We start from the raw sequence: 26161 nt of genomic DNA on the forward strand, positions 1-26161 counted from the left end.
GTTGTATCGAGAAAGAATAAACTAGTTTTAATTAAGAAAGGACTGGTATCGCTGAAGTTCCTCAGAAAGAATTTATACTGAAAATTAGCAAACGATCAGATACATAACAGTATTTTCATAAGACCATATTCTCGTGAGATTGTTTTAATATTAACTGTATATTCGGATGAGAGTACAGTATTACTAACTATGTATTCTGATGATATTGTAGTGATATTAACTATATTCTGAGAAGTAATGCTACTAAAATTATTTCTGGATTGGGCTCGACCTAGTGGTTGTTGTGCTATTATTTAGTTAAGATAGTTGTATAGGCATTGGGTGCTGTTGAGTTGTTGCACTTCCATTTATCAGCAATACAAAGTTAGGAATGACCATATGCCTAAACCTTAATGATTTTGATGTGGTTATTTAGCCCTTGTATTACATAAGGTGCTATTCAAGTTGAAAATATCAAATAACAAATATTATTACAAGGAAGCTGTTTTACTACTAACTGCACTAACTGACCACTTCATTAGGTCCTTTATCTTACATTTAGCTTCCCATTTATTTACTTGTGCAAAATACTACTCATTATGTGGTGTATCAGGTAGTTGATTGAACCATATAAATCAACAAGACACAGTCATATTGAGGTTAGTCTACAAAACAATGAGTAAGAGCAAGAAACTCTCCAACTTTGAAAGTTGCATAGGTGCCAGTCTATCATTAGTGCCATTATCAGGAGAGAATTTCTTTGATCAGTTATTTAAAGACACCTGTCATTGCAGTCTACGAACAATACAAATCACTAGAAATATTTATGCTACCAAGAAAAACTGTGGCTGTTGGCCACTCATGATAAGCCAGGAAACAGGGTTATAAAATATAATAGATGTCAGATTGCAAATAGGCAAATCATTTCAATTAGTGGTATATTCTTTTCTGACCTGTTTAAATAAAATATATAATTGCAGCACCAAATCATTAATTCATTTACATTTGCAAATATAGTATGTGTATCATCTTTGCTTAGATTCTACATGTATAATAAGACAATCCTCAGTTTTAACTTTAAATGAATGTGCTCTATCAATATTATATATATATCTACATATATACTAAATATCTAGTTTGGCTTTACTTCAAAAGCAACACAAGTGGCATTAGATAAATCTGTTTGAAAGATACAAAAAAGCTTTTATGATGTGGTTGAAGTGAAAACAATTGTAAGTAAATAAACAAATAGTGAAAGGCCATATGATTACTTAAAAATTGTAAACTTTAGACTTCAGAGATTAACTGCTTTGTTAATTCTATTCCTGTATTTATTAGAGTTCACTGCATAATTTACCTGTGTTATTAAAAAACCCATATGAATATTGTTTAATATACATAAATATATTTACATTTAAAGAGTTTGAGTTGGGGAGAAGGCTGATTTGTCACGATTATATAATGAATTTTTTGGGGGGACGTGGATTTTACAACCTATGTTATAAGGTGTTGCATGAGGGATATCAATGAAAAGAAGAAAAATTGGGTTACATAATTTTCAAATGACATCTTAGGTGTTTTTAGGAGTGATAAAAGTTCCTGTACCTGAACTCCTCATCAATTATGTTCACTCGACAATGCTGCATTACCACTCTGATGCAATAATCTACCATGCTTATTCTAAAAATGGTTCACAGAACTTAACTGTGACTTAGTTACTTTCCATGGTAAAAACAAACATTATCAGACTGAACCAGTAATACTTCTTCCATAACATAACAGTTGCTGGTTACCAACATAAACTGGTAATGCTGGGTTTTCTACTATGTTTATTCATGTAAGCATTACCAAATTCTAGTAAAAATGTAACTTTATATATGTGTATATATACACACACACACACACATATACATAACATAATTATTACATTCTTTATTGAGATTTAGCTTTATTTCATAGAACAAATACTTTTTAATCATAAGTAAGAATTCTTTCAACTGTATTATTAAATATCTTTTGAATAATTCTGTGACCTTATAGTCCATGGCCAGATCAGATGTTCGTACCACCTAGGGGGGCAAAACTTCATTGGTGTCAAATTATTGTACCAACCCTAGAAGTAAGAAAATATGTGATAACCTTTTCAAATGAGTAGCTTTGTCTTTTTTCTGGCACATCGGCCATTTTCGCATTAGCCTTATAAGACCCACTATATTTTATGTTGCCAACTTTGTCGTTGTGGGCCAGTTTGTTGACTTTGTTGCAAACTTAATTCGAAACATTGTGATACTATATTTTAGTACATATCTTTATCTGGTTTGGCATGGCAACCCAAAAAATCTTAATCATGTTTTTAATTTTTGCTCCATTTTTGTGCAAATTATGCTGACTTTCCAGTTTTTTTCAATAAACATATCACTCAAAACTATAAAATATCCTTTTGTATGTTTTAGAAGAGGTAACAACTGCACTAGACACATTTCAGTGAAATTTGGATGCTGTTTGAGCAATTTGAAATATTCATGAAAATTGCCTTAAAAGCTACATTTTTAAATACTTTATTAAATATTTCTGGTTATAGCACTCTCATTATTTGAGCTCAGAAAATTTTGAAAGCAGCAATTTGTTAAACATGACCTATATACATGCCAAATATTAGAAACAATGAGCATTGTGTGAGAATTTAAGAAAGGAGGGAGCATATTGTGCTCCCGCTCCACAGTGCCTGAGAGAGCAATATTAGCTTGGGCTAAATATCAATACATTCTCACGCACTGAGGAAAATTTGTTCATGGTATGGTCTTTAAAGCAAGAGAAAATTTGTTGAATGAATTCAGGCATACCACACGTGTTACTTTCAAATGATAATTTAATTCTCACAATTAAGTGTTTTATTTAACCACCAGACAGCATTGCTGTATTACGAGTGAATGGGAGAACTGAAAGTAATACCTATTTAATGCATGTATTTGTCAGCAGAAAAGGCAAGTGGATAATTTTGTTGTGGCTCTCTTGTAATAAACATTTTGTAATTGTGTTAGAATAACAAACCACAGTTTTAGACATGTTTGTTACAGATGTGTGCAAATTTGCTTCAGATCATTCCCTTTTCTATGGGGATTAATCTAAAGATTACATTTTAGCTATTGCATTTCTAAAATTAGTGCAGAAATTAGAACTATTATATTTATAAAGGAAAGGTTCATGTTTTGTGTTTCGCAGGTGACTGAATGAAAATGGGCACTGGTGAGTTGAACAATACCTTGTCATCAGAGCGGCCACCCACGGATTGCCTCATCCATTGTTATGATGACAAAGTAGACCCAAAGCTGGTATCCCCGCAAAGTTGAGCCACATGTAATACTTTGCTAAATGCAGCCCAAATAGGAAAACATGCCCCAATTTTGGACTTGGTGAAAGACTTTCCTGAGGGAGAAATCCCACCAGTTCACTATCATAAAAAATGCTGCAGTGTCTTCACACTGAAGAAACTTCTTGATGCTATCAGCAAAAAACAGGACAATACAGATGAGCCTGAATATAATGCCAGATTTAGGAAATCATCTAGATAAGGATGAAACTCAACTTTTAGAGTTTATGACATAGCATGCATCTTTTGTCAGAAAATCAACAAGTTTCTTTTGGACAGAAAACAAGAGATCACACAATGCCATGAGATGCAAGCAGAAGCAAGCATCAGAAATGCAGCAATGAAGAATATGGATAGTAGAATGCTTGTTACTGTGAGCAGATAACTGGTAGCAGCAGATGGTCACTATCATAGATCATGCTACAGATCCTACACAAGGGAGAAAAAAGCTGCCAGCAGTGTGGCACGTGACAAAAACAACAGCGTTGAAGCTCGGTATGAGATGGCTCTAACTCACTCATACAATGAGTTGTTCCCGTTTATCTGAAATTAGCTTTTCACCAACCCCTGGGTGATAGCAATGGCTGATCTCACATCTAAATTTGTTGCATCAATGAATTTTCTTGGCATTGACCAGATGAAAGATTCCTCTAAGAAGCACCTCTACAGAAGGCTAGAAAGTGTGTTTGGGGAAGCTTTGCATGTCTTCCTCAATGAAAAAGGGAAACTTCTTCTATATCCTGACAACTTGTCAATAAATGAACCACAGCCAACCACACCCTGAAAGTGGAACGGCAGACACTGAAATGTCTCACAGCAGAAGATGTTCTAGCCAAGGCAGCCCTGCAAATGAGAGCAGATGTGAAGAAGCAAAATTTACCACAAACCTGGCTGCCACAGATAGCAGAATTGAAGGAGAGTGGATGCATTATCCCAAAGTCTGTTACCTCTTTTTGTGATATTTGCTGACTGGTACCAAGGACCACGGGCAAGCATCCCAACGAGTTAAATCGCTTGTAAGCTCTTTTGGTCAGAACTTGGTATATGCTATCACTCAGGGAAAGACAAAGCCACCCAAACACATTATTCTCCCATTTGCAGTCAAGTCTCTGACTGTGAATGCAGAGCTGATTCAGACCCTCAACTGACTTGATCATGGTGTATCCTACTCCCAGATGGAAGAGACTGACACAGTCCTGTGTCTGCATAAGCTTTCACTGTCAGAAGATAAAATCGCCCTTCCAGCAAACATCCATCCATCTTTATAACCCTAGCCTGGGACAACATTTACCAACTTGAGAAAACCATCAGTGGTGAGGGGACATCCCACAGAGTTAACAGAATTGCTATACAGGTGAAGGCAGTTGACCTGCAGCCAGCTAAAACACTGCTTCCTGTTGACAAAACCAAGAAGACAAGTATCAGTACTTCACTACTGATTATGTCCACATACATTGTTGAGTACAAGAAAGGGTCACTCCAAACTGATAATGTGGAAGTTGACTCTGCCATTGTCCAGAGTGCGAGAGTAAAGAACATTCTCTGGATTATGGTGCACATGTCAGAGGAAGAAGACCAATCAATCAGCAGCTGGACTAGCTTTGACATCTTGTCTATTGTCAACAAATCGCTGAACAAGTTACTAAGCATTATGCAGTCTTTAGAACAGTCCAAAATTGTATGGGTCTTTCATCAGGCACAATTCACAAAGGCTGCCGGGATCATATGGAAACAGCCTGACATGTTCAAGGACAATTATCATCAGGCTTGGAGCATTCCTCACCATATGTGCACCCCTGTAAACCATTGGAAAGTGCTTCCAAGATGCTGGATTGAGGGATCTATGCATCACGTCTGGTGTGATTGTCAAAGTTTCTACTACTGGTGTGATGGATGGCTGCAAGTACAACAGAGCAGTAAGGCTTCACAAGCTGGTGTACAAGACATTCATGAGGCTAGCATGGAAGAGATTCTTCTTCTGGTGCAAGCCACTCACAAAGACGACCTTACCTACTTAGAAGAGACACTGATGAATATAAGCAACCAGTGGCAAGAAGTTTCACAGGCAAACTGCAGGAAGTACTTGAGAACAGATCATGTGTCTGCATTATTGAGCTGTTTCAAGCCTACTTTGATTTCTTCAAAGATGACAACAGAAGTCTCTCTGCTTTTTGGCTTTCCTATCTCCATATGGTTGAAATTTTGCTGGGCTTCATTTGGGCATCAAGAGAGGAGGGGACTGGATTTTGCATCTAGCCTGTATTTGTGCAATGATTCCCTGGTGTTTCACATATAACAGGCTCAATCATGCACACTACCTTCCATACTACTATGCCCAGATGTCACATATCCCCACTGATGTCCATGACGATTTCATGTGAGGTGGCTTTTCAGTTCAGCTTGGGTTCAGAAACCCCTTTGGATCAGATGATTGAGGAGATAATCAACAATGACACTCAAATGCCAGGTGTTCAGTATGAAGCTCGGAGCTGTGAACAAGCATTACAATGTTGACACGGGTCTCCTTACATCCCAAGAACTAGGAGAAATAGAATATCAAGCATTCAAGAAGATGCACTTGGAAAATCCACCAACAGTGAAATTTCATGACAAGATGAGAAAGCTGAACCTAAAACCTTTCTCCAAAGTAAACACAAAGAAAGCCAGTGGAAGAGTAAAATCTAAAGAGGGACTGCTTAAGGCTGACCAAAACTTGTTTGGGCATATGATTCTAGTTGCTAAGAGCAGACAGCTGCATATGAAAGATGTCCTCATCCACCAAATGGGCCCTTACAAATGCTGATGGGTCTTTGTGTAAGACAAACAAAGCTGCACTTGCTAGGGAGCTGCAGAAAAATGTCTCTCCAGCAGAAGAGATGCCTGACCTATTGACCTGCATTGGAATGAGTTTGGTGCAGAAGATGAATGCCAATGACAAAACATTTGCTGAGCCTGCAGAGTCTGCCGTGTCTCTGGTTCTATGCAAGGGTCCACAGAGTCACAGGACTGATGTTGTGTTTGATGTATATTGAGAGACATTGAACAAAAATGCTGAGAGATGAAATAGGGGATCTGGCACATTTCTTCTGTTCAAGAACACTGCAGGAGGCCACGAAGTCCAGCAAAGGAGGAAGTTCCTGTGCAGCTCTTTTAACAAGTCAAGTCTGATCACATTCTTGGTTGAAGAATGGAATCCTCCAAAGTTCATAGAAAAATTACAAGACAAGACACTGCATGTAACCTGTGAAGATGTCTGGTACAAGATGACTGGATGGAAGTTGCTGAATCGAGATCTACTCAAGAAGAAGTTAATACCTGTCTGCTCCTACATGCCGTTCATGCTGCAAAGACTGGGTCAAATGTCATGGTGCTTTGCCTAGGCTTTAATGGAGACATCCCTTTTTCTATCTATCAGAAATGTGGAACACACCATTGTGCAAGGTTCATCAACATTGGCAAACTGGCAATTTCCCTGGGAAAAAGCATCTGCACAATCCTAACTGGACTACATGCTTTCACTGGGTGTGACACAGTCAGTGCCATCACAGGTTGTGGGAAAGTTGGGGCTCTGAAACTTGTGAAAAAGGGACATCTTCGGCCCCTAAGAAGTACTTGCAGAACTGTTTGAGAAGATAGAACAGTTTACCTGCCACCTGTATTCAACAATGACCAGCACTCATGAGGTGAATGAACTGAGGTACCAGTCTTCTGTGCCAAATGAGGATTGATTGAATCAAGTTAGCTTCCACCATGCCAGAACTGCCTCTACATGTATGTACTCTATGCAAACTACCAATCAGCAATCTTGAAGTATTGTCTTCAAAGTCACCCTGATGTGCCAAACCCTAAAGGGTTTGGATGTACTACAAATGATTATGGCCTTCTAATCGTTGAGTGGATGTGCACACCACCAACTCCAGATGCAGTCTTGGAACAGTTATCCTGCAAGTGTCTACATTCCTGCAAGCTGCTATTGCCTTGCCAATGGTTTAACATGCACAGATATGTGTAGGCTACAGACATGCAAACAGAAGAAGGAAGAAGAGGTTCTTGTTGAACTTGGCAACTCAGATCATGATGATTAGTTGAGTCTGAAGCCATGCATGTTCCATGTTTTAGCTGTGCATACACTAAGTAACTGCTACTGTCTGATTTATGTTGATATGTATATAAGCTCTGAAGCTTAAAAACAGACTAATGTTTTTGAACTAGAATGCTAAAAACATAGTAATCTTAAATTTTCTGTTGGACACAACTGTCATATTATGATTGCATATGATTTCTGCTACATGTTCCTGGCTCATGTTCTATTACTATTATATTCCTACATTTAATCTGCCATGCTTTACTTTTCTTAGTCAAATACGAACAAGAAATTGGAATTCCAGCAGTTACTAGTTCTTACAAGTACAAGACAACATTGAATATTTGCGATTCTTTTTCTGTGGAAGATTACACATCTAAAGGTCTCTATCCCATTACTTTTACATACCTACATATAATTTGTCATGTATTATGAATGTCATTTCACTGGCTTTAGCTATATACAGTCAAGAAATCAAACTTTCAACAGTTCCTAGTTCTTTTGTGCACATGACAACCTTTAAAGGTATTTACCAACATTGTTTTAATATTCTTACTGATCTTCTCAGGGGTTGTAATACAACACAAATATGAGCATGTGGGACTAATTGTCATTTTAGTAATGTCGTCCCCAGTACCAGTTTAGTTTTTATTCACAGATATCTTCATAATCCAATAGGATATGCAATTGACAACCAACAAAATCTCTCCTTTATTATAATGTTTATGTTTAGTACATTAAACCAAAGAAATCTACATTTTTTTTTACATTTCAGGCCTGACAGTGTTAACATATACATTTAATATTTCTGATATTTTCTGTGAAAGATCACATATCTGGAGAAGCTTCACTATTACATAGTTTCTGCACTGTTCCATAGACATTGTAAGATTGTGCATTATTGAAAAGAACATTATAACAAGATTAATATAAGACTTTCTCTTGCGTTTATTCATGTACTTTGTAAACCATACAACAGGGGCACCAGCAAAATGTCTCCCAGGTTTGGGTACATTAAACAGCTTATTACCATCACTAAGCTACCTCTCTGCAATGGTTATCACAGCAAAATATATACTCCAGACATAGACTAATCCAAAAATTATAGTCCGACTTTGTCCCCCAAGATGGTACCAATAAGTGAAATTTTGGGTCCTGGCCCATGGACTATTATATGAAGTATATAAGTCTGCATGTAGAACAGAACTAATCTTTTCATAGCTTATCCAGTTAAAGAATATTAACATTTTCCTTACCTGAAAATATATTTCAGATTGTTACTCACATTTCTGCACAACAGAGCTATAACTTTGAACCACTGCTGTGAAGATTTTTGTGCATGCCACAAGCCTTGAATAAAGTTCTCATGCCTACATGTACTAATGTATGTTGTGCTACCTATGATGTAATCATCATTAGACTACAGTCTTCCACCAACAGGAGAGTGACACAACCTCCATGCACAGTAACCCTCATAAGCACTAACATCTGAAGAAAGGCTCATTCTTGATAAGATAAGTACACTGGAAGTTGGTAGAAAGAACAACATGTTGTGCAGAAAGGTAAGCAGCTCTCTGAAATACCTTTTCAGGTGAAAAAAATTTTAACTTAATAAATATTTATTCATCTCTTTGTACAACAAAGAGCTAGAATCCCACACTGAGAAGATGAAGGGCTGACACAGATAAAGAAAACATAGAGATGAGCTCATCTATGAATACATAGCATCAAAAAGGAAAAATCTATGGAGTGTGTCACCTACTGGAAGAGTGGGGAGCTTAGTGGGGCATCACTTAGTACAATAATGCATCTTTCTCTTTGCCTAGTATACAGGTGGTACTACAAAAGATATTGTCAAAAGAACCTTCTGCATGATGCTAAAGTGTTGCATAGATGGACATAGTAAAAGATTGCTCAATCAGCCATTACCTCTCAAATGGTCAGCTAAGCATGAATGTGTACAGTGGCTAGGACTTTAAATGAGGTTATTATGTACTGGAGAAATATGTGAGATGCTTATTAGAAAAATAAGGTCCGTGGGGAAAATATCCCAGACTTGCATTCCAAGGAAAACACAAGACCCATCCAGCTGCTCTAACCACCACCAGGAATGTATTTGTTTATATTGTAGTGGGGTGACCTGTAATAATTTCCAGGTAATATCCTAGCCATACTTCCCATTGAGGTGTAAGCCCACTCTATCTCACACCAGTGAGATTACAACAACACAATGGGGAACTCAAGCTCCTCAGCAAGTTGGAACTGAAAAAACAAGGGTTCTTCCTTAGTCTACTAGAGGAGAATGGGATGGAGGAATCTGTGTGGGGGAGAATGGCAAAGAGGTGTTCAGACTGAACACGAAACATCAAATCTACATATGGTCCCATACTGATAGAATGTACTACGGGTTACCATGAATATGGACAGGAGAAGCTAGCCGAGTATGAGGGAAGGCACACACCTGGTACTGTCATTTTCTTTTGTGAAGTATGGCCTAGAAAAGAAAATATATATATACTGCCAAAATAAGTCATACAGAAAACCCCATTTCATCAGCAGGCACTGACCAAGAGCAAAGAGGCTCAATGCTTGATGCAGATTTTGGGAGAGAAATATTCCTTGTGAAGCATTATCAACCACTTGGTGGGTTCCATCATCTCAAGGATACATATACATCAAAATATAATGATGCAAATGAAGAAGATTTAAAAAGTAGGGAGACAAACCCTAGATGCACCCTAAATCGCCATGTGATATTAGAAATGGAAGAATAATGTGTCATAGGTAATCTGTATCTGTCTGCCAGACCTCATCCAGGGGACAGTGATGGTGAGAGACAAAAGAAGCCATAATGGGAGGTTATTTGATAATGTTTATAGGTGTCCTCTGCCATGGAAGAATAAACAAGCCAGATGATATAACAAATCCAATAAACCAAAGAAGAAGGTGAAAAGTCACAAGAAGCAGAATCCCATGATAAAGAAAAGAAAGATGCTGGAGATTGCCACATGTGGGAGCAGTACAAATGAGATAACACTGAACTACCCAAATAGGACATAGAATATGTTTAGGGTCAGAGTGATCCTATAGAAAAGCAATGTAAGAAAGAGTGATTGGAGAAAACATCCAATCACTCTCCTTGGCAGCCCAAGTCTTGGTGAAAAAAAAAAAAAAGAAGAGCAGTCCAGGAATAAAATACAACTATTTCTGTAATAAAATATGTGGAAAGCATCTAAGACAAAAATATCAGAATGGTGTCTTCCACAAGCAAGAACAAGAAGAAAATGCATTTGAAAAAATGATGATACATGGAAAAGGTGGTCAAAGGTTTGAACATGGAACAGCCAAAGTCTTGGGGAAAAAAAGCAGTCCAGGAATAAAATATACCCATCCCTGTAATAAAGTGTGTGGAAGGCATCTATGAAAAAAATATCAGAAGAGCAAGAAGAAGAAAATACATCTTGAAGAAATTATTATACAGTGAAGGTTTGAATAGGAAACATGTGAAGGCCTGGAGAACAAAACAGAGATTCCACACTAGAAGAGGGAATGCTTGAGGAGAACAACTGATGAGCAAAGTACAGAAGAGGTCCATAAGGACCTCAGAAAGAAAAGGAAAACACCTGGGGAAGAGACAGAAGTTCACAGGCAAAGGGACCTTGTAACCATCAATCACAGAAATAGATAAACTGCTTTTAAAAAGCCAGGTAAAAAGAAAAAGACTGGTCCAATCCTGGCCCAGAGCAATTATTGGCAGAACTACTGCAGAATCTTGAAAAGAGGAAGCTTGATACTGAGGGGAGTCACAATGTCATCAATGAAGGGATTCCAAAAGTGGGAACAAATCAACAGAAACACTAGATGAGAAAAAGATCATTCCATAGAAAAGATCCAATCCAAGCAACACAGCCAATCTGCCATTAGATTCAAAATTCCCACTGTTGGGGCATGACAGACTGACAACCAAATGAGGTGGACATGGGCCCCCCACAAATATTCAGAAACAAAAAGCTGAAATCCCAAAAGGTAGTGTCTCGCTGTCAGTTGGTGTAAAATACAACAGTGGAGTTGTCTGAATAGACCAGACAGATGAAAATGAAGATGACAGCAACCTCATGAGCAACCAAAAATTATAAATTGTTGGTATAAAGAGACTAATCCCCTGGTTACCATATTCCAGAAAAGATGTAGGTGTCCAAAACTGCTCCAACCTGGAAAAAGAGAGGTGTTGATATACAGATGTAGATCCAGGCAAGGTGGAGGAAAAAAAAGGGATGCCCAGTGAGACTGATCAAGCCACCATGACAGCAAGAGGTAAACAGATGGAGGAAGAGATAAAAGAGACAACTGGGAATCTGAATACATTCCATTAATTTTTCAGGTTCCATTGAAGGGTATATATATATATATATATATATGCATATATATATGCATATTAGTGCATTAGAGGGGAACCTAAAGAAATAGAACCTCTTGTGCAGGAAGAGACATGGAAATGTTGGTAACCAAAAGCTCCATGTTTCAAAAATGTAAATTAGGTAGTTGAGTCTGCCCTGCAAATGAATTGAAAAAGACTCCTAAGTGAAACAGGTACTGAGTACACAGACTTGTAGAACTTGACCAGCCAACCCAAATGAGGTGTATTCCAAAGGAGAATGGAGATCACAGCCATGGTTGTTTCTTTGGTTGGAACAGGAAGGAGCTAGTTATCTATATAGTAGTGGGAATGGAATATAATAAATGAATCCTCTCATAACTTGACTAAAAGCATATGAGGTCATAGTTAATTAAAAGGAAAGGGCCAAGAACTGAAAAATCCAGTCATTGTGAATGAACCAGAGAAAGTTATTGGCAGATGTGCAAATCACTTTATGTATAAAAGCATACAAACATCAATTTTGGTTATCCATAGTCTGAAAGAGAACACCCATTTCAGATAAAGAAAACTGACCATCTTGAGCTGAGGAATGATAAAATTGGTTCAAGGATGAGAAATCTATGACAGGGCACCAATCTCCCATCTTGAGAACTATAAAAAGGCAGTTAATAGCACAATGCTTGAGTGGTTTAAGAGACTGATCAAAAACACCACTAAGATCCTTTTCTTTAATAATATTGTTAAGGTTTATTCCCATCAAAATTATACTTATATTCCAATTATGATAAACTACATGCATTACATTGCATTTATTAAAATTAAAAGCCATCTGCCATTTATTTGCCCAACTCACCAAGTAATCTAAATCAGCAACTTTAAGTAAATTACTAGCTATTCCTTCATCTGTGTCATTGATGTACATCAAAAAGGTTAAAGGTCCTAACACCAAGCCATGAGGTATCTTACTTGTAATATTAATTTGGTTTGACTAACTCCATTAATAACAACCCTCTGCTTTCTTCCATCCAGCCATTCTTCTATCCAATCAGCTAACTTATCCCCCACACTTATATAGATACTTTTATTTTTTACAAGCCTTTTATGTGACACATTGTTGAATGCTTTCTAAAAATCCAGATATACCAAATATACACCCTTACCCTCATCTAAATAAGCAGTAACCTCTTCAAAGGATGTCAAAACACAAAACATAAGTAAGGCAAGAATTTCACTCCATTTATATCATCTCTCTACTTTCTTCTATCCAGCTACTCTTCTATCCAATTAGCTAACTTATCCCCCACACCTACAGAGATAACTTTTTTTACAAGCCTTTTATGGCACCTTCTTGAATGCTTTCTGAAAATCCAGATACACCAAAACTACATCCTTACCCTCATCTACATAAGCAGTAACCTTTTTCAAAGAATGTCAAAAGATTTGTAAGGCAGGATTTTCCTTTAGTTAAAGCATGTTGACTATTCAATAAAATTCTAAACTTTGTTAAATGACTTTGCAATGCATCTTTTAACACACCTTACAAAACTTTTCCCACAACTGATGTAAGACTAATAAGTCTATAATTACTAAGATAATTTTTATCACTTACCTTGAAAAAAGGAGTAATGTTAGCTAACTTCCAATCCTCTAGCACATAACCATTATTTAAGGTCTTACAAAAATGGTAACAAGTGGCTCACATATTCAATCCATAACCTACTTTGAAACACTTGGGGAAGTATTATCTGGCAAAAGAGACTTATCATTCTTAAAAGTTTCCAGTTTTTTCTTAACAAACTCACAATTAATGTTATGATCTTATTAGATCTTGATTCTATCTAGTAACCTTTCAAGGTGAGGAATACTGCTTAACTCCTCATTAGCAGAAATTGAAGAAAAATTAGAATTTAATAATGCACCCATTCCAGCCTTCCTTTATCGTCCCTCAAGGGCCCTACTCCCATACTAACATTTTGCTTACACTTAATGTATTTAAAGAAATCCTTACTTTCATTTTTACATTTTCATCCAACCTTTTTTTCATATATTTTTTCATTTCCTAATTTCTTTGACCAACTCTCTTGGTCTTGTGTAATCCTCTAAGTCTCCTACTATACTAGTCAATTTAAACTTCTTGAATTTATAATGAGTTTCTTTAACTTTATCTCTTACAACTTTTTTGTGAGCCAACCTGTTTTTGAAATTGTAGCTACCATTTTTTCTCTATAAGGAACATGTCTATCTTCAATATTTAAAAATTCAGTTTTAAATTTTTCCACATTTCATCAGTATTTCCAATTAGTTCAGTTGTCCAAGTCACAACAGATAATTCTTGTTGCATCCCTTTCAAAAGTTGCTTTTTAAAATTTGTACCAAAATCTCATATTCCAAATCTCCATATGCAGTAAAACATCACACCAAATCAAGCAATGATCACTTGCACTCAGATGTTCCCCAATATATACAATGTCAACCACTTCTTTATTAGAAGTTTACAATAACAAAGAGCATTGTTACTAGTAAGTTCCCTAACCAATTGGTGAAGAAAAAAATCCTCAATGGTTTCTAAAAATCTGTCTCCGTCATTGTTTAACTCTTAACATTAACATGGTTTAACTCTTAACATTCTAATCTATATATGATGGATAACTTTGCAATTATCACACGGAGCAGAGATACATTCACATTTCAGTGCCTGTTTTCTGATTGACAACATAAAGACAGAAAGTGCTTTGTGATGCAGTTTCAGCATGTGCAAGAGAGATTCATTATACAATTTCAGGAGGGAAAAATTGTTTCTATACTGAGGGAATCAATAATTTACTGGTGAAGTTTCCTCTGGGTATTAATCTTTTATTTGTTATATCTTCAATTCAGGTGAGTTATCTTTACTTAATCTTTAAAATACTGTTTATTACACTTTTCTTCTTTAACTTCATCATAATAAATACTCCTTTACTTCAGAAATAATACCTTTGTTTTCATTTCTTCTTCATTTAATAATAAAATTATTTTTGCTTGAACTTCACAACATCACTAATATTGTTGGAACATGGGTGGAAAGGTGGGAAAAAAAGTCAACCTAAAATAGCAGTTAATAACAGTATATGTAGACAAACTGGAAAAGTGCTTCACACTGAGATTGTCTCTTTCAATTCACTTGCAACATATCACCTCACTTTTATTTTCCACATGCTAAATCCTCAAAGCATTGTTTTTATGGGAATCAGGTAACTATGCATAGGGATGATCATGAATTAGCACAGCTTTATATCAAATTACACTTAGAATGCAAAATTGATATTGGTTAGAATGTAAACAATTCAAAAAAGTATGAAAGTGTGTTTTGATTTTTGTATCAGATGTACTATTTATAATCTAAATTTTTATTGTGATATGAAATTATTTCTATAGTAATTCAGTTAAGTAATGAAACTTGTTCTAAACAAGTAACATTATCAAAAGAAAAGACTTTCAACACATGCAATTTACAATTATCATCACAACATATTGCCATTAAAAATGGCAATTCCTGTTGAGTTATTTGACAGGTATAAATGAAGTCTTGAAATTAGCCTTTTTTAATTACAAAAACTACATTTGAAATTTAAAAAAATTTGATTTATTGTATTATTATTTTTTATTAAGTTGCTTAACTGCAGTTCTAGAATAATCAAGCTGAATTACTAAACACTGTCTGCAATGTATAAATACCTAAGAGTACAAATTTGACGAGTTGAACATGAATCATATTGGTATTTCAACATCTAAAGCTGTGAAAGCATGTGCAAAAAAAGAAGAAAAAATATTGAAGATGTTTGTATTTGTGGACCTTATTTAAATATTATAAACCATTAAAAATACAGATATCATAGGAACAGTTTCACAAACTAAAATTATGTGTATAAACCTCAAACCTGACCACTAGAGGAATAGTTGTGTACTTCACTGTGCTGCATATATAATTTCCTACAGTTTCATTCCTAGAAAGTGCTTGTATATGCACTAAATGATATACTCACTAAACTAATGTGACACAAAGTAAAAACATTAGAACAACCTCCAGTTCTTCCAGGTCTTTCCTTCATTCCTATTTTATTTGCTTTCTTGCTAGTGACCTGATGACACTTTTCAAACAATCATATGTAAAAATAAAAAATCTTTCAATAAATTTTTTGTATACTCTTAACTGAATATATCTCTTCCTCAGCAGGGCCGTGAATAGCCCTTAACTAACCCTGTTTTACAGGATGATACAAGTGAACAGCTGCCCTAAAATGTAAAAGTATACTGTCCATTACCAGGTGATCACAACATATTAAACACTTTCTCTCAAGCAAAAATCCAAACATAATAAAACAAAATATACTTATTACTGAAAATTTAATTAATAAGGTTTAACACTTACTTTTCAAAGGCTGACAGTGTATTCTCGAGATTCTCTGCTGCACCTAGACACACAACACATCATCTTACATAAGAATATTCATTTACCAATAGTTATTTTATGCAGAGATATTACTACATTATTTGTTGAAATTGATATTTTGAACAAGTTCTAGTTATAAAATTTATGTTAAACATTCTGAATTAACAAGTGGCCAGGCTTTACAAATCAGTTTCTCTTAATCTTAAATGAATAACACATAAATCTACAGTTATTAAAAGATTTAAATCACTTTGCTTTACCTGTTCACTTTTAATTCATTCTTAAGAAGCATACACTATAGAAAATCTAAGTACATCATAATGATTCTGGAATGACATTCTGTTGGTTTAATCAGTAAGCATTAGAAATTTTAATCTTATTTTTGTTAGCCAGTTCAGTAGAAACCCAAATATTACAAAAAATCCAGTGACATTAGAATCTAAGTTTTAGAACTTAATGCAATGAACCTGTTAAGCTATCTTTCAGTGATTTTATCAGCCTGCGTAATATCCTTAACATTTTTCATCAATTCAATAGATGTACATCAGTATAATCATTAAAATATTTATTGTTCATATATATGTGCAAAGCACAGCAAACTGAATTAAAACAATAAGCTTTATCTGAACTAAAAACTGGAAATGTTCAAAATGTCAATAACATTTAAACAACACCATATCAGCATTCACTTGAAATTATCTAGTATAATTTCATAAACATAGTCACCTCACATTATGAAGGTATACACACAGATTGTTTTTAAGCAATACAAAGATGTTCCTGAATGTTCATAACAACAAATCTCTGAGTTAACTAGATAATGTATGGTATTCTACTTCTGGTAAATACGCATCTGGTATTTTCTCAACTCTCTTGCAAATTTTACATAATCCAAAAGTGTTCATTAACTAAAAAACTGAAAAGAACTGGAGGAGATATAATGATTTTTTTTTTGGTAGATGGAGAAATATTTTAGTAAATTTTGTCTAAGGTCATGATGTTATTATAATACAATATCTACAGAGATTCTTACAAAGCCAGTAATCATCAGGTATGTAAGGTCAACCACCAGTCTTTCTGTCAAGATTACACATATCTCAGACACAAGATGTCAGAGGCATCTGATTCAAAACTTACCTGCAAGTATATGGTAGCAAAATGTTCAATGTACTACCAATGTAGCAAATGTGGATGCAATCATGATAGGATACCATTGCAGAGAAAGTAGAAAATAAAAGAAGCAAGAGAAGAATATTCATTGGGCCTAATAAAAATGCCAAACAGCTGAAGAGAAGCACATTTACGTACAGACCAAATATGATCACAGAATCATTGGAAAATGTGGACAGCCATGATCAAAGCAGTGAAATTGGTTGACTTTTGGGAGATAGAAAACTACTATGATAACTATATCCATAAAAATATCTATGGTAAAAAAACTCCTTATATCAAGCCTTACAGATTCCTATATTTCATTCCAAAATATTCCAGATTTCTGCTTCCTGTGGGCCACACTTTTTACCAAAGTGATTCTTCACCAAAATAAGGCTTAAAACTTTGAATAAACAATAGTTCTTATATTTAGATCTACTTTTGACTCTTGCTTTATAACAATTATATTTTCAGTTGAAACATTACAAAACATTATATATATATATATATATATATGTGTGTGTATGTTCACGAATATGACAGGGTGGTCAAAAACTGACGTCTAACTTTTTCCCTGTCTTCCCATGATACATAACATTACAAATACAGCATAAATTACAATATCTAGGGAATATTTTTTAGAATAATACAGATGTATTTTGGTAACACACTTAACAATTAATTCAGCTAGACAGTGGTCACACTCATTGGAAAAATTAGCAAATGAGATTAAATGTGGTATAAGTCCTAACAACCAAAAGCTGGGTGGGCAAAGTAAGGAAGTGTTCTCTTTTCTGAAGGAAAACATTTTGAGAGATTGCAGATGTTTTTAGTTGTATTATAAAAGCATCTTTGGAAAGCATTTCCAGAACAAAACTGTCACCTGAAATAATGATTTACAAGATTTTTATTACTATGATATTTAATTTATTACTTGAAGGCAAAGTGTAACTAGTAATACTAAAGACATAGCTATTAAGTTACAATTTTAGTGCAGTGACCAAGGGTATGTTGTGGAATTTAAGACAAATTTTCTTCTCTGTTTTTCCATTTGTACTCTTTTAACAGTGTTGAGTCTGTATTTTGTTGAGATGAAAAGTTCTTTTACAAGAAAATAAAGGACTATAGCAGAAAGGAGAAAACAACAACTAAGGAAAAAACAAGACCTGAGAATGTGGCACGTTCTAGAAGAATTCCCCTCTTAAATGTAGTCCTTTTACTACAGGTGCAAAGGATCATATTTACATTTTTAATCAGGCCTTTGGATCAGGGCATTCCAGAGCTGTTACCTTGAGCTTGTGAGAGAAAATGACCATCAGACCTCTCTGTGTGCTATGATGACATTTGGATATCCTGAAAATAACTGGAGTAATCCTTATGTGACTCTAAGGTGCTCACCAACCAGCACTGCTGAATCCAGTTGCTTTTTCACATTGCTTGGGATCAAGAAATGGTTTCAGTATCCACTGAGGTCTATTAAAAGAAGCTGCATTACCTCAGGCTGGGTAGAGCACTAGGTGATAATGTCAGGGGATGCACTAATAGGAGCTGACCCCTATGTGGAGGTTGGCTGCCCCACAGGATGTGGAAAAAATTTCCTTTAGTGATGCTACCAATGACCTTTGGGGTTATAGTGTCCTAATTATTTTTTGCTTTTCCTAGCAAAACCATGTGGTAATTTGCTTTTCTAGCAGTCTCATTCCCTATGAATGTGGATGAACACCTTCCACAATTGTTCTTTTTTCCTTATTAGTTCAGAGTACCTATAAAACTGTGCCCAAACTTTATAAAAGAACTTCTCTCAAGCTTTTCAGCTTCCTCATTTAGCTTTATCTTGCATGGCCTGATACATCTTATCATGCAATTGTTTGACTTTTTGCCTCCTTCTGAAAATCAACCAATCTGAAATTAACACACTGTACTGTACTATAATGTTTCATTATACATTACCTATAACCTATAGAAAGTCAAGATTTTCAACTATTAAATGACGTATTGTATAATATTGTGTTCGAAACAGTTAAAAGTCAATTTCACTCAGAGTAGCAACATCATTCCCATGGGAAAGTCAATGACCGGCTTGGATGAATTTGTAACAGCTCCTGTCACATAGTTAGAAAGCCAGAAAATTTTTGAGAGTTAAGGGAAATTGTCTACTTTTGCATCTTATTAGTCTATGTTCTTTGGTACCTTATTTAATTAAGTAAAAATTATTTAGTGTATTACTACCATTAGTATAAAAAAGTAGGGTTAAGTGTCATCAACAATCAACAGCAAGAAAAAAGAAGATTGGGTAAGTACTTTATTTTAATGTTTATTCTTTATTTATTATTATAAAAGTAACTAAAATGTAAAAAATAGGGATATCTTTAGGCTAGATTAGGTAAAATAAACAATAATAATAATATAATAAAAATATTTCATGAGGCATACGTACAAGCAGCTCGGAGTAGCTCATGGGAAATGGAATTCAATAGCGTAATGTGAACTGTATGTTCCCCAAGTGATTTATAACTTATAATGGCATGAATAGTAGTTAGACACAGTTCAAAGGGTAATCAAAAGGGGAGGAAAACAATAAAATTGAATTATTATTAGATGTATACTGTTACAAGTTTAAAGCTACTTAGGATAAATTAATGTAGTTTCATGCTACATTTGAAGCCATTCTAGAAGGAAAAAGAGGGTAATTTAGATTTGTTTGATTTTCTTTTCATGGTTACAAGGTCAGTCAAATTGACCAACCTTGTATAGAGTTAGGGTAAAGAAAATTACAGATACAACATGAAGTTTTACTGAAAACAAACATTTGAAATGTATTTAAGAGGTTTTAGAGATTACACAAATGAAATTTGAGATTTTTGGGATGAAAAAAGTATTTTTAATCTTAACATCAAAATCACTTTGCAAATGAACTATTCAAAACAAATACTCGATATATTCAAGGAAAAATCTATTTTTAGTTTATTAAATATATTTCACTACAAAATATGATTTTTTGTATGTGAAAGACATAATGCTTACTGAAAGACTGCCTAATTTTGTGAAGATATACACACTATATTAAACATTAGTAGTATCAAATCTATAAGATTTTGAATGAGTACAAAGAGGTCACATGGTTGGTCAAATTGACTGAGCTCGTGCTGAAAGAGTTAATTAATATCCCATTCTCCCCAGTTACCTAATTAAATCTCCATTACATTTATTGTTTTATCTTTGTGCATCTGTTACCCTTGCTGCTTGCTAAAGAAGAGATTTGATTATTTCAGCACAAAACAGACATATACACTGTTTACACATTATAAATGCAATGTTTGAATGTTTAATTTTATTAGAAGCATTTAAACATCCAAACAGCAATACCCTTCTCTTAATGAGAGTGCAGAGATGCATTAGGTACAATAAACCAGAAGCCCTAATTATCATATATTTCTATAAAACAATGATATGGGAATGAAGCCTGTATGGTTACATTCCATGTAAAAAACAACATGACTGTAGATTGAATGGCTGAGATATCGGAATATCTTTGTTAAACATTTGTCAGCTTGTTAGTTTGAAGAGTTGGACATTAGTAACCATTTACTATTTTGTCACACACAGATAAGTGAATATTATGTGTTGACAGAATAAGATGTTATTTTTCTTTGAGTGATGGCTAAGAAGTAAACAAACAGAAAAAATCTTTGAATTATGGTGAACAAACTGGTGACTCTGTAGCTGGATCAAGCATTTCCTCAGTTTCTCTTTCTACAGGCTTCTGTTGGTAAACTGAACAGGAAACCAATAACTAAAGTGCTTCAGTACCAGGAGGATTATTTAAAATTTGGTTTTACTTGCAGAGTTGATAATAATGAGAAACAACCATACACCCTGAGCATATAGGTAAAACCATCAAGTTCTAAAAATAACAACTGAAAAGGCAAAAGCGGGTCACTGTTCCATCAAAAACTTTGAAAGCTTCTTTTGAAGCATCTTATATGATTGAGAAAAGCATGAAGTCGCACACTATAGGAAAGTCATTGGTTCTTCCTGCTGCTATAAAAATGTGTAAAATCATGAATGGAGAGAGAGATATGGTGAGACCCTCGAATGACACTGTCATGAGGCACATAAATGTAATCTCTGCTGACATGTAGTTGAAAACATGCATCCAAAACAGTTCAAAGTTCACCATACAACTTGATGAAACCACAGAAGTTGCAAGTTTAGCTCAGCTTCTGGTATTTGTCTGATACTGTTATGAAGTGGAAGTGTGTGTGTGTGAAGAGTTTCTGTTTTACCAAGCTCTAGAAGGGAGAGCTACAGGAGAAGCCATCTTCTCTCTTGTTCAAGAGTTTTTCAGCATAAAAAATCCTTCTTGGATTGTGTTCGGGTATGCAATGACAAGGCAATTGCACTTACGGGAAACAAGAAAGGATTTGGAATCAGAGTAAGTGCTCTTGCTCCAGGTGTAACATTTATACATTGCATCATACACAAGAAAGCTCTAGCTTCAAAGAACTTGAAGCTCAAAGCAAAAAAATGCTACAAGAAGAGCTTTGAATAGTAAGCACTCTTCCATTCTTTGTGGAGAAATGGGATTCACATACAACAAGCTTCTACTGCACATAGAAAATATGCTGATTATCTTGGAGGAAGGTGCTCAGTTACATTGTGCAGCTGAAAGATTAACTTCATATTTTTTTGCTAGACTGCAATCCCACACTAGCAGCACATTTTATGGATGCAAGGTGGCTTCTAGTACTGGCTGATATTTTTGGTAAACTCAATGGCATTAACTTGTCACTGCAAGGTCAGAATAGCAATATTTTGTAGCTGAGTGACAAAGTGTCTGCATTTTGTATAAAAACTTGTGCTATGGAATGGCAACTGTGAAATGTTTCCATACTTCAGTGAATTCTTGGAAGAAAATGAGGTAAAATTGCAGTCTTATTCATGATATTGTTTCTATTCATCTCTAAAAACTTCAGTGTCAATTTGCAGATCAATGTGTAGAATAAACGGGAGAACACAATTAGACCTGGAATCCATTTTATGGCAGCATAACTTTTTATCTGCCAATGGCAGCTCAAGAAAAGCTCACAGAACTATTGAGTGATAAAACTCATCATGGAGAATTCAAGTCAAAATCTCTTGGGAACTTCTGAATGCCAGTTTGAAAATAATACCTTGGGCTGTCAAGAAAAGTGATGGATGTGCTTTTAGACTATTACATCAACATACCTGTGTGAGTCAGTTTCTTGCTCTGATAACAATCAAAACAGTGTAGTGTTCTGCCAAGGATGCACCCTGGATGGGTATGATGGCCCATTCAAATTTTGTCCATACCCCTATCAACTTTCTTTTGGTGCTGCAAGAATTGCCAATTCATTAAATCATAGGCATGGTTATTGTGGTAAAATCGATTTTCATTGGCTATGGGTTTTTCTAGACCAATATGTATGATGTAGTGATGTTACTGAAACAAAATGTTTGATCACTGATGTAGTTATGTTACTGAAACAAAATGTCTGATCATGGTAAAGTGAAATAAAAGAACAATTCTCAGCTCTTTTCAGCCATCAGCTTAAAAGTAAAGAAAATCAGGAGATGAGAGAGACACAAAGAGCAATACTTGAGTGGACATGAGTACACAGGACCCTAAGCCTGCCCCTGGAACCCCACAATACCTCATCAGAAAGTTCTGTAAAGTCTCTGTGCAATTTTCAAGTTGGTTGGCAGAGATTTTAAATGGCTAGATTGTGATGCAGATAAAAAAATCCTGACATGCAGAATTTTTATTAAGCATAAGAAGCAAAATTCAATAACTGAAGCCAACACAAACTTTATAACTAGTACACTAATGCGTCATGGCAACAGTAATTACTATAAGGCTGTAGTACTGACCGAGTCTAGGATTTCTGAATTTCAGAAAGTTGTACAAGAGAAAGAGAATATTATTTTAGTTGCACTTAAAGTTGTGTTCTGGTTAGCAAATGAGGATATTGCAATTACCAAATATGAGAGTCTGCTAAAATGAATTGAAGAACTCAGTTGTTCACATGTATTAGGTCTGAAAATGGGGAAAAACGTAACATACTGTTCAGATAAGTCTTCATGTGAAATGCTTGAGTCAATTGTTAGTGTTATTCCTAAAGAACTTGATAATAAACTGGCGAGATCCCCATATGTGAGCATTTTATGTGGTGAGAGCACTGATACTGGAATTAAGAAGTTGGTTGTGTACAGTAAGATTTTGGACCCAGAGTCACTGAAGCCCTCAACTAAATTTTATGCAATTTAGAGGTTCACAGTGCAACAGGTAAAGCTATTCATGAAGAACTTTCAGGTGTTATGAATGCAAACAGCATTCCCCCTCCAAAGTAATTGGGCTTGATACTGATGGAGCCAAAGTTATGACAGGGACAGGTGAAGGTGTCACTGGGTAAATGCTTAGACAAAACCCAATGATGTTGAACTGTCACTGCATTGCACATCACTTAGAATTAGTGACATCCCAAGCAGCAGATGAAACTCCATACTTATTTGAATACCATACTGGCTGGTATATTCTATTTTTTCAAAACATCATCCAATCGTACTGCAAGATTTGCAGATATTCAGAATTTGCTTAGTGGGCCAACACTGAAAATTTAAGAGGTCCATGAAGTGAGGTGGTTGTCTACCTGGCTGTGCAAACTGTGTTCAAATATTTAGACTCTCTTATTAGTTTTTTCACAACTGACAAAAAACTTTGGATTTAGCAAAAAAATGTCTCAGTATGAATACATAGACACAACATACTTGCTGATGGACATTTTATCAGTTGTCTCAGGGCTATGTCAGGTATTTCAAAAATCTGACCTGAATGTTAGTTTAGTTCAAGTTTCAGTGGAGCACTGTAAAACTGCTTTAAATAAGATAAAATGTGGTGAAGTAGAGCATGACACTTACCTCCATCAGCTACAAAATGATTATCTGACTGCTGGTGAAAAGGGAAAGCTTACATTTAAAGGCAACAAATTTTGCAAGGTAAACAAAATATTGACTCTATCAGAGAGAACTTTGTTGATACCTTCTTGGAGAATATTGATCAAAGATTTCCAAATGACGACAATAAAATCATGTATGCCTTTGGTGTGCTTGCAATGAGACCAATATGATTCTGTTCTCAGAAGGATCTTCAGACATGGGGTAATGAGCAACATGAATCATTAATCAGGCAATATGGAAAGTCTAAAGTGTCTAAACCTGCCAAAGATCAGACTGTTGATAGCATTGTAACAATAGAACCAAACACAGATGCTAAAGCCACAAGGCAAGAATGGTCTTTGGTAAAACTTTTAGTAGTTAGAGCTGGCAATATGAGTAATTTATGAGGACTGATTAACCAGTATCACAAAAAGCAGTTTCCTAATTTGCTTATTCCAGCATCACTGGCTTTAACTGCTCCCATCCACACTGCTGTCTGTGAATGTGGATTTTGTGCACAGAATAAAGTTGAGACAGCAGCTAGAAGAGAGAGTGGATGACCTTCTGATAATCAAGTTAGAATGTAGCCCATTTGTGATAGATTGAGTTCAGTGCTACATTAAATCATTGGAGAAATGCTAAACAGAGGAAGATATTTGCTTCAAAATAGACATGATGTGATTCATAATTTTGGTGAGTTGCAATGTTTAAAAGTTTAACAATTTCAATAGTGTTTATCTATCAGCATAGCTGCAAGTTTACTGTTCAGTTTTAAGTTTGATATTTTGTATAATCTGTCATCAAGACTTTTAAGAGTATTATGATCAGGTTTGAGTGACAGTGAGGGGGAAGACACTTAGACATATTACCAGGTAAATAGAACACTACAAGTAGTAATTATTGATACTAAATAATTAAATGTAAAGTTTATGGTTGATTTAATAATATGATAGAGGGATTGACCACACTTTTTGCAAAAATTACCCCACTTTTTCCAGCTAACAGGGCCATTGTGACAGTGTTCTGGCTGCTCCTGTATCTAACAGGAATTCTAACGCTCACTTTTATGCCAACAGGCACATATTAAAACTCTCCTGTCCCTGAAAAAGCCAGGTTGACCAACACACTTAGGTGCACTTTTTTTCAGCACACTCTCCTAAGTCTGTGACCAGATCCAACTTGGGCTCCTCTAGTTTTTTGAAGATACAGCTACAGTACTGACCACCTACTGTTTGCTCTGGAAAACTTCTTGTCATGTTAATCAGCAAGGTAGGGATAGTTCACACAAACATGACCCAATTCTCCCCACAAGCAAAGCATGTGCTTTGCTCCTCTTGACTATAACAACAAACAGGTGGAGTTACCAGTACATGTTGCAGTATGTGTGCCATGGGAGGACTGGGAAAGTCCTACCCATTCACTGGAAACCATTGTGGCTGCATTGCAACTCTGATATTCATGGGTAGTTAGTTCACCCACAGCTGATTTCTGGTCTTAATAAGGGCTTCCGTCTAGCTGCTCTGCAACGATAACCCAATCTGTGGAGAATCTATTGAACAGATTTCGGGCTCATACCACCAAATTTGGCCACTTCTGCAGTCGTTAATCTGGGATCCATTTTGATGCTCCTCTTGACAGCCCTTTTTGTCCTCTCCAATGGACCAGGATGACCCGGACGCTGCTCAGTTGTTTCCTTGCCGTGTTTCCTGAACTGCACAATGATTCTGTTGACTGTCGAAAGCGGGATTCCCAAATTCTGCAAAATTTGCCGCTGATTTATTCCACCATCTACTTGACCAACTATCCTTCCTC

General features: G+C 35.5%; 1 protein-coding gene across 1 annotated transcript in view; it reads right to left on the reverse strand.

The window, feature by feature from the left end:
• The window catches only part of LOC106471178 (glycerophosphodiester phosphodiesterase domain-containing protein 1-like), a 65657-nt gene that overhangs the window by 12137 nt on the left and 27359 nt on the right, over nt 1-26161 (reverse strand). Inside the window, exon 4 of the mRNA XM_013931769.2 lies at nt 16220-16262. Coding sequence (XP_013787223.2) covers nt 16220-16262 — 43 coding nt within the window. The remainder of the gene's footprint in view (nt 1-16219; nt 16263-26161) is intronic.

This window comes from Limulus polyphemus, unplaced genomic scaffold (assembly GCF_000517525.1).
Source record: "Limulus polyphemus unplaced genomic scaffold, Limulus_polyphemus-2.1.2 Scaffold4459, whole genome shotgun sequence".
NCBI lineage: Eukaryota > Metazoa > Arthropoda > Merostomata > Xiphosura > Limulidae > Limulus > Limulus polyphemus.